This window comes from Solanum tuberosum, unplaced genomic scaffold (genome assembly GCF_000226075.1).
Source record: "Solanum tuberosum cultivar DM 1-3 516 R44 unplaced genomic scaffold, SolTub_3.0 scf00096, whole genome shotgun sequence".
Classification (NCBI taxonomy): Eukaryota; Viridiplantae; Streptophyta; class Magnoliopsida; order Solanales; family Solanaceae; genus Solanum; species Solanum tuberosum.
The window spans coordinates 1,717,347-1,727,992 of record NW_006239025.1 but is presented as its reverse complement, the minus strand read 5'-3'; the positions used below and the strand labels follow the sequence as shown (position 1 = coordinate 1,727,992).

General features: G+C 29.7%; 1 protein-coding gene across 1 annotated transcript; it reads right to left on the bottom strand.

Moving 5' to 3' along the window:
* Positions 1-6,833: 6,833 nt before the first annotated feature.
* Positions 6,834-9,106, bottom strand: LOC102577783 (9-cis-epoxy-carotenoid dioxygenase 1). Its single transcript, NM_001288174.1, is given in 1 exon segment — positions 6,834-9,106. A coding segment is annotated over 1 exon segment (1,815 nt). The 5' UTR covers positions 8,958-9,106; the 3' UTR covers positions 6,834-7,142.
* Between the last annotated feature and the right edge of the window lie 1,540 nt (positions 9,107-10,646).

The following is a 10,646-nucleotide window of genomic DNA, read 5'->3' as shown; positions in this document are numbered from 1 at the left end:
TCCCCCCCCCCCCCCCCCCCCAACCCCATCAAACACAGTTTATAACTTTCATCGTACTTTGCTTTTTTAAGAGACAAATTTGAGGTTATAAAATTTTCGTTTTTTTATAGTAATAGTACTACTCAAATTAAGACTAAACATCGATCATACAACACAAAGATCTTCACGTCTTGCACAAGTACGTTGAGATCTTTGTGGGACAGTAAAGAATGTGTTAATTAGTCTTTTCTTCTTCTTAAATTTCCTATTGTATGACTTGTCATATTTTTGATTAATATGGTCTTTCAAAAATCTTCCGAACAAATTCTTAAAAGTTAAGTTCATATCTACTTTGGAAAAAGGTTTAATTAATTCACCATTTTCACATAATCCACTAATCATCTAGATTGGAATCAAGATTATGATAAGAATAAAACAACTCTGCTGACTAAAACCTAACTTTTTGTAATTAGTGTTTTATACGTAATATGTTAACTCAGTTTACAAGAATTTCCATGAGTTTATATGGTTACAAATTAAAATACGCTGATGGAGAAAAAGAAAAATTGGTTAATTTAGGAAAATATTTCCACCAAATAATTGCTTCTTTTTAAAGAACATTATTCACATTATAATAATTTATATTAGGCGCCGCCATTTTGCAAGTTTTCGTTACTTTCAAGTTTCAATTAATGTTTTGTTTTATTTATTTTTTCAAACATAGTATATGTGGCAGATAAATAATGGCTGCTTTTTTGAGTTATGGAATAATCGTAAATTCCCCATAGAAGAAAGGGACTTCAATTTTGTTTTTGTTTTACTTTTCTAGATTTTCGATTCTGTCTTCGGTATAATGTCGCATTGAAATTTCAATTAATTCAAATTTGAATTTACATCATGTGAAATTTATTTAAGAAAAAAGTTTTCTAACAAAAGTATTTATTCTTAAAATTTATATTCGAGATTGATTAAATGTCAGAAGAAGCTTTATCATTCTATCACGATCTTTTGTTGATGAGAGGGACTTGCAATTGCCCATAATCAAGTTGAAAATGGAAAGAGACACACATGTGACTTTGTCTTTTCTAACAACTCTTCTCTAACTCAAAGTTTAGTGAATATCGAGTGATCGTTTGAATATTCGTAAATAAAATAAAATTAGGATTATAATTCAAGAATTATAATATTATAATTAATTGTCAATACATTATTGAGTACAAAGATATTTTTGAGGAATGTTTGTTTTATTGCATTGAAAATGGAATTTCTGTTTTTACGTCGATCAAAATTTTATTTATGACTTTATATATCCTTATTTTATAATCAAATTGTGAAAAAGAAATCAAGGATTATAGTTTTTCTCTTAGGCATTCTATCCGAGGATTGATAATCCATGTGTTAGAATCCTATTTGAATTTCGTGTAAAATCATATCAAAATTATGGTATAAAATTATAATACAAATATTGCATGGTTTGAGATTCTAATTCTTTTAAGTTAATAGTTTTTAAATTACGCCATAATTTATACATATTCAATTAATATTTTAAAACAAATAGAAAATCTGAATTAAAACGGTTGAGTTCAGCCTTTGACTAACGACAAAGCGACATATAATTAAATTTTACTTAATTACTATATATCTTTCGTTTTCACAAAAAATAACTCATTAAATTTTCTTGATTTGAAAATTTAAAAAGATGGTGTGAATTTAAAAGAAAATGTTTTTAACATTTGAGAATATTCAAGAAGATATGTTTTGTGGTTATCAAAACAAAGCATTTCATTTTCAATATTGGTGTTATTATGTGGAGAAAAATAATTAAAGGAGTATAGAAAATATACAAATGACTATTTGACCAAGTTGCATGAAGACTTACAAAACAAATTAAAGCTGCTATAATATATTTGTGGACAAATAAAAATTGACGGCGTAAATATATTTGTCCAACCGAATTACTTATAATACAAGTACAATAAATATCTATAGGAGCCATTAATTGATAAGTTGATCATCAAAATGATAATCTATCTCAACTAGGGTTATCTATATATCAATTCAGTTCGATTTTGAAGTTTATTGATTTAACTTATAGGTTATCAGTTACGCTAAATTGTTATAAAATCATTAAGATATTGGCTTATCGGTTACTATTGTTATTAGTTCGGTTATCGATTATCGATTTAACCGTTAAGAATTGACACACAAAAAAAAACATTGAAAATCCCTTGGAAACAATGTGACCAATCAAATGAACCATGCATGTGAACTGACATATTACATCTTGCTCAAAAGCAAACACCGACACATTATTTGAATAAGCGAGCGTTTAAGAGAATCAGAAATAAAAGAATGAAACTAAACCCTAAGTCAAAGACTTCATATACCAAATGGTATAAATATAATTTATTAATTTACTATTGAATTACCGAATAACCCGTTTAAAAAAAACTCAAACCGTTAAGAACTGATAATCCAATAGTAAAAAAGAAATAATAATCAAACCCATTACCGATAACCCAATAACTTTTTCTCGATTCGATTGATCGATTTGGGTTTGATTTTAAATGAATTTTATTAAATAAAAAAGTATTATGTGTCAATACTTTTTTTTCTCAAAAAAAAAAAAAAAGAAAAAAAAAATCTCAAAATTAAATTTAAGACATATGATTAAGTGTGAAAAGTTCATATACATCCTGTTACAACCTTCGATGGTATACACATAATATGAGCGTACATAACTTTAATCTTTCTAAAAGAAAAAATAAGTATTATAATGAAGCTAAAAGTTGGGTAGAGTTCATTTGCCATCTTCAAAGTATACTATTTATTTTTTATTTTTTCCTACTCGTGTTCAGTACTTACATTACGATATAACTAAATTAAATTCACATATTGCAGATTCATTTTTTAAAACGACATCTTTATAAAGCCTTTTCATTATGAAGAACTTGAATTTGAAATATCTTTATAAGTTTCTTGCTCCTTTTTTTTTTAATTTCCAAAAAATATGCACGATTATTTATATATACCATCCTTTTCAAGTACGCATTCACATTTTTATACTTCACGATCCGCACACATACATGAAAAATTAATTTAAATTATTTATTGGTAGTGTTGATGATCTACGAGGACCAAAGAAATGATTATTTATTGTATTATTTTATATCTTTATGCCGTAATTTACTCAATCAATGACTGACATGAACAAATAAATCTAATTAATTCAAATTCAATCCTATTTGGATGATAATGGTCAAGGATTAGTACCTAACTTCTTTAATTGTATACCGCACCTTTCAGCTTCAAGACTTCACCAATAATAATCTCATGAGTGGTCCTTTTTTTTTTTGTTTTTAATTTTAATTTATTTCTCTTATTAAAACAAATTTACTTTGTTATCACTATTATTTCTACTGTCAACACTTTTTTTCTTCAATTTTTATCATAGTTGTTTACTCATAATGAGAAGCAAACTTATCGAAAACAACTTTTTTATCTGTCGGTAAGTTAATTTTTTACTGAGGAGTATCAAAATAGAAAAAAATAGATACACAACAAAAATAAGGAGAGTCAACATAGTATATAAATAAAAGACTAAAATTTTGACGTAACGAAAGCGTAATATAATTTTCCGACAAATTAGCTAAGGGTGGCTTCACTACTATAAACTTTCTACAACACGAAAATAGAGGTAATATCTGTAACTTTGCATATAGTTCCCCTATCCTTTTTAGACTTTATTTTTGGAATTACATCGTGGCTACATTATTGCTATTGTTATTATATATAAAACTCCTATAAAGCAAATCTGCTCTTGAGTTTCTTTAAAGATTCATAAACAAGATCACTTCAATATTAAATATAGTATATAGTTACTTATATAACCACATGGATGATATACAAAAATGGAACAATTACAAATGGGAAACATTGACCACTAAATAATTGGAGGTAAGATAGAATTTTTTTAAACTAAAAATGATTTGACTCACAAACCAATTAAAAACCTTTATTGGACAAAAAGTTCATAAAAATTCCCCTCAACCAATGAAAAGAGCTCACGTATACCAAATCACAATTGCTGCGGTCTAAATCTAAAATATCTATCCTACTCCAACATGATTGAGAATTTTATATAATAAACTATAGATTATCTTTTATCTTTCAATCTTATGATTACTGTTATTTCGTGTACGTTGATTATCTTTACTGTTTGATGTTAGTACTTTTCTATTTTGTATCTTAACTTTACTCCTACAAATGTATCTTATTCTTTTCAGATTTCATTTATAAAATTACACTAAATATAGTAGGTCATAATCTTCTTTTGTTTTTCTTCAAAATACTACTTGTCAATCCTTGATCATGTGCATTATAATCAAATAGATTGCTTTATGAGTATATATTAATTAAAATAGGGAAAAGGTAAAATATCTTGTGTTTTTGTAGGACATGTTAAAGCTTACAAGAATTCCCAAAACTATCTGAATTTTCTTTGGAACAAAAGTAACATAATTACGTAAGGCGATTCAAATTAAAGGTTTTGATTTCAAGCTTCAAAATTGAAAATTTTCGTGATACAAAGCCTTTTTCGTTTTAATTGGACTCTACTTGGCAAATAAGCCAATTACTGAGGACATTTTATCACTATCAATATGGACCCTTTTACTTTCATTACATCGTTGCGAATTGTATCGTGTAATAATGTTAGATTTTTTTCATAAAACAATTTTATGCAATGCGTGCTCAAATTAACAGCATCAGTGAATTTCAAATATAAGATGGAAAATATAGAAGATGAAAAAAATTAATATAATTTCTAGTCCCAAAAGGTGTACTGCTATGTTGCACGTTTTGATTGGCTAAGTTTCTAAAAAAATATTTGCAAAAGTTACCAATGAGAGAGTGCCACAATTAACATATTACAATTTGCATGAAAATTAGGAAGATAATGACATAAACGTCTTTCGCCAATTAGGGATAACTGATTAGCTTCCAATTATCTGCAGACATTTTATCTCAGTGATTGATGCAATAGAACATAGTTTGTAACGGATCAAGTTCGTTTCTGATATTATTTATTTTGTGTATAAAACTCGTAAAATCTTAAAATGTGTTGTTATTATTATGTAATGTCTGTTTATTTATATATCCAACAACTCTCTTATATTACGACTCTGATATCATCTATATAGCTTAGCCCATTAGTAATATTGTCAGTTCTGATTCTTGACCTGCAAAACGTTAAAACACTAGTGTGTAAGGTCTGCTTACTTATACATCAAACATCTCTTGTGTTTCGTTGACGTGGAGCTTCTTATCTAAGGTGTGTGTTACATGTTTATATCTCTTTCTTCTTTCACTTTAATTGTGGCTATCTCGAGAGGCTAAATCAGATTTTGAAGTATATGAATTTTTGTTTTCTGTAATAATTTCAAGTTAAAGTAAAATTAGGTTCACAAATAAAAACTTATAAATATTTTTAATTTTTTAATATAAATACAAATATGAACTCATATCTTTAGATGTTTGAAAATGGATAATTTCATGTCAGCATATAATAATAAAAAATGACCAACTCTCACCTTTTTCACAGTGTATCACTTTTCATCTAGTATGGAAGAAAACTTTTGTGCAAGTATTAGATCACCTAGATTTAATATTTTAAATTACAAAAAAAAAAAATTAATTATTAATTTTTTGATAAATTATTTATATCTATCCAATACAGTTTTCAAATAAATACAAGCAAAACTATTGATTATGTCCAAATAGAGTAGAAATTATTTAAATTATCGCTATATACACGTCAAATACATGGTATTTGTACATAGTGGTCAAGGACAAAGATTGTTTCATTTTTTTCCCTTCCTATATTCCCCGAAAAAAATGTATATGTAATTTTAGAGTGGTAAGAACTATCAATATTTTTTTTATTTTTAATTAAAAGTTTTGAATATAAGTCGGAAATGTTTTTTTTTTTATAGATAATACTTTACTTTTGAAAGAAAAGTTTTGCCATGTCAATCCAGATTAGTCAAGTGCCGAACAAATAAAGATTAGTCGAGTGCCAACACCAGTACTAAACACTAAATTAAAAGCCAAAAAATGCATACAAAAGATTAGTCGAGTACCACACCAGTAATGAATACTAGATTAGAAATCAATCAGACACAAACAAAAAATAGTAGAGTGTCAACACTAATATTGAACACTAGATTAAAAATCAAAGAAATATAATTAAAAATTAGTCGAGTGCAAACACTAGTATTGAACAACATATTAGAAACCAAGAAAACACAAACAAATATTAGTCGAGTGTCAATACCAGTATTGAACACTAAATTAAAAACCAAAGAAACACAAACAAAAATTATTCGAGCGCCAATACCAGATTCTTAAAACCAAATAAACACAAATAAAGATTAGTCGAGTGCCAACATTAATATTGACCATCAAATTAAAAATCAAGAGAACACAAATAATAATTAGTCAGAGTTCCAACACTAAATTAGAAATCAAGAAGACACAAACAAAGATTAATTGAGCGTCAACACTAATATTGAACGCCAAATTTAAAACAAAAATCAATCAAGAGCCAACACCATTATTAAATACCATATTAGAACCCAAGAAGACACAAATAAAGATCAGCCGAGTGCCAATATCAGTATTGAACACCACATTAGAAATAAAAAAACCACAAACAATCATTAGTTGACTACCAACATGAGTATCGAACACCATATTAGAAATCAAAGAAACACAAACAATGATTAGTTTGAGTGTCAAACATCAATGGTGAACACCAAATTTAAAACTAAAGAAACTCAAAGAAAGGGTGGAAATAGTATAAGCCATGATTTTCATATACAAGAAAACAGAGAGTTACAGGAACATTGTATAGTATTCCTATAATAAGGTATATATACTCTCTCATGCACAATCAAATGTGAAAGAATAACCAGAAAAACGAGCTGAGCTCCAATTTTCTAACTACATCCAAGCTACTAACTGGTCCTCTGAAAATCTCTCACACTATAAACAAAAAAAGAAAGTAAAAATAATCAAAGAAACGAACTCCATTAAAGAGGATATTCCGGGGACGTATATTCTAAACCATCCCTCTGGTAAATCTCCTCCAGTAATAGCCACAATCATGCCTGATTTGCCAAATCATTTGCATTTATGAAAGTTCCATGAAAACCATAAGGAACTCTTGATGGAAGTTTCACTGTTGCCTCTAACTTTAAAGTCATTGCATTAACAATTTGAAGCTCTGATGTCCATTCTTTCTCATCATGAACGAAAGCTAAAATATAACCATCGTCTTCCTCCTTGCTGTTTGGGTCTCTTGGTAAAAAAAGAGGCTCCCCACCATATTTGTTGTCACCATAAATGAATTTCTCAACTTCACCTGTAAACAGGTCTACTTTTGCAAAACCAGAAACTTTTGGCCATGGTTCAGCAATAGCCAAATAAGCATACTGTGTTTTCCTTCCAAGTTTGTTTCTGTTCACCATTCCAGCTTCTAAATTCACTTGTTCATCCGGGTTTTCGATTATGGCTTTTCTTGTTGATTTCCCTGTTTTCAAATTGAGACGAATTTCGGATAAAACGCTTTTTAGTCCTTCATCACATTCATTGAAAATGGAGTCTGGTGGTGTCATACATGAACCAATTACAACGATTTCATCTGTTTCTGGTTCTTCCCAAGCATTCCAGAGATGGAAACAGAAACAATCAGGAACTTCAACCCATTTCAAATCAGACCCATCTTTCGCGTACTTATCCAGAATCCCAAATCGGGACACTTTGTTCTTGTCGTAAACCACCGGTGAACCTCCACGGATCATTTCAGACATCTTGAAAACGACTTGTTGATCAGGAATGATGACGAATTTCTCAGTAATTGCGAAATCATGCATCATTGTTGGGTCTTCAACTGGGATTTCAACATCATTTGATTTTTCCCCATTTTTTGAAAATCTGAAATACTTGAGGTATGGCTTCTGAATCACATCGTAGCTAAGAGCAAATAGCTCACCGGAAACTGGGTCGAGCTTTGGGTGAGCTATCATGGTGGATTTTAGCTGGCCGTCGAAATCGAATCGACCCTCTGTTTTAAGATCGCCGGTGGGTGTTACCTTTACATGGTAAGGCAAATCATCTTCAGACATAGCAAGTAATCGGTTATTGAAATAGACTAAACCGGCGTTTGCAACTCCAGTTCCTCTACTGTGATCAATAAGTCCGAAGAGCCCACGAGCGTAAAACAGCATAAGCCTTGCAATTCCAGAGTGACCATGTAATTCACCAATGGCTTTAGGGAAAACAGGGCGACCCAAAGCTTTTTCTTGAACAAACCTCTCTGTTTCAGTGAACCGGCAAGCGTAACTAGCTGACCCATTTTTGAATTGAACGGCGTGAACCATACCGTCGCCGTCGAAGAAATGGTGTCCGGCGGTTGGTTCGAAAAGAGGGTTAGCTCCGTTTCGAACGTAAACGCCTTGAACACATTTGGGTATTTTTCCGGTGACCGGAAGAGATTGGCAAACTGGGTTTTCCGGTACCGGAGCGAAATTCCCAGAAATCTGGACTCGTGGGTCGGCTGTTTTCGGCAAAGGGTGCTCGAGTTCGTGTTTTGTTAAAGCACCTTCTACAGCATCTAAAGCCATTGCTGCTGCTTTCTGCACTAAATTCCACTTAGAAATAGAAGAAGAAGAGTTGTTGTTTTCTTGTTTTGGGTGTGAAATTGTACTAGTTTTTGGTGTTTGATAATTTGAAGATTGTTTAGGAAAATGAAGAATAGGTGGAGCTTGAAGAGAGGAATTAATGTTGAGACTTTGTCTATTATGTTGATTTTTGAGTAGAGAAATAGAGTTTGATGCAAAACCAAACTCTTTTGATGATGGCATTGACAACTTAGGCTTAATCCATGTATTTGTAGCATGTGAAGTAGTAGTGGCCATAGCTACCTATTTTTGATGTTTTTGTGTAGTAGTAGTAGTACAATTTGGTGTTGTGAGAGAGGGGAAAATGTTGAGAAATTTTGTAGAGAGAAAAGAGGTGGGAAATGAGAAGAGTTATGTTGTGTTTTCCTTTTGAGGTGAGTTGATTTTTGGTTTATAGAAGAGAGAAGGGGGGAGATTTGTATATATAGAGTGGGGGAGAGTGTGGAATTATGGTCCACTTCTAACATGTAAGAGAAGACCACGTGTTGGATATGAGAAAAATGCAAATTTGGAGGATTAAACTCTTTACTAGTACTACTACATTACTACTAATACAACAAATGACCCATGTGGGTGTGGGTGTGGGTGTGCGTGTGGGGAGAGGGGGTGGGAGTCCCTACATTTTTTGTTATAATTTTTTTTGACAATACTACCTAACTCTCTATGTTTATGGTTGATCACCAACGTCTATTATAATTAATTTGAATTCACGCATTATAAGATTTATTTCTGAAGGTGGCGTTCTGAATAGATTTTCCTTTTTCATATTCAAAACTTAAACTAAGAGCTTTAATTAAGGCTGGATGAGTCTCAATCATTTCATCACAACTCATATTGAAAAGAGTAGAAAAATTGATGGGGTGAAAGAGGCTCTATCCTAATTAGTACTTCCTTTAATTCATATTAAGTGAATTGTTGGGGATTTGGGGGTATGACACATTCCTTAAAAAAAAGGTATCCAAGGACAAATTAAAGGTTATTTTTCATTGTTATCCTTCTTATTACTTTCAAATTATTCTCATAGTAAATTTAAAACAGTTAAGAACTCCAATAAGAAGGGTAAATATAGAAAAAAGTTTCAATAATTCTCTGAACCTTAAAAAATTGAATTATCTTATGTTGTAAACGTTTGCTTTTATTTTCTTCTTTCCTACAAATCAATAGTAAGAAATTTGAAAATTATATTTAATTCTGTAAGCAAGATTTTGCGAGTGAAATCGGGTTATTATTACAACTCAACTTGTATATATTTTTGAGTTCAGGGTTTAATTAAACATTGCAAAATTTAAAACTTTTTATTCTAAATTAATGTCTACATTGTATTTTTTTTTTAAAACAACAACTTTAGTCCACTCTCCCTTAGAAAATGAAGTTTCATATATATATATATATACACACTAGACATCGGAGTCCGTGCTAGCACGAGCCCAATATGTATCATTTTTTGTTTCAATTTATGTGACAAAGACAAAATTAAAGAGTTAATCAAACTTTAATATTAATTTAAAATAGTTTAAATTTTAATTATTGTTAACTATAGGTAAAAAAAAAAATTATGTCTTTTAACATTCTAAATTGCTAATTATTGTTGTATGATTTGTAATATCTTTTACACAATTTTGAAATAATAAAGGTTATTTCTTCTTTCTCAATTTATGTGGTACTAATAAAATTTCGAGATTCAATCAATTTTTTTTGTCTTTAAAATATTCTATTGTTAATTCTGTAAATTATTGTACTTTCTAAGTAATTTTCAAATAATATATATTATTTCATTTGTCCAATTTATGTGTCACCGATAAAATTTGAAGAGTTAATCAGATCTTTTACATATTTTTATATCTTTTGAATATTTAAGTAAATAATTATTGTGATTTATAATATTTTATACAATTATTTTTAAAAAAATTAACAACAAACAAAACA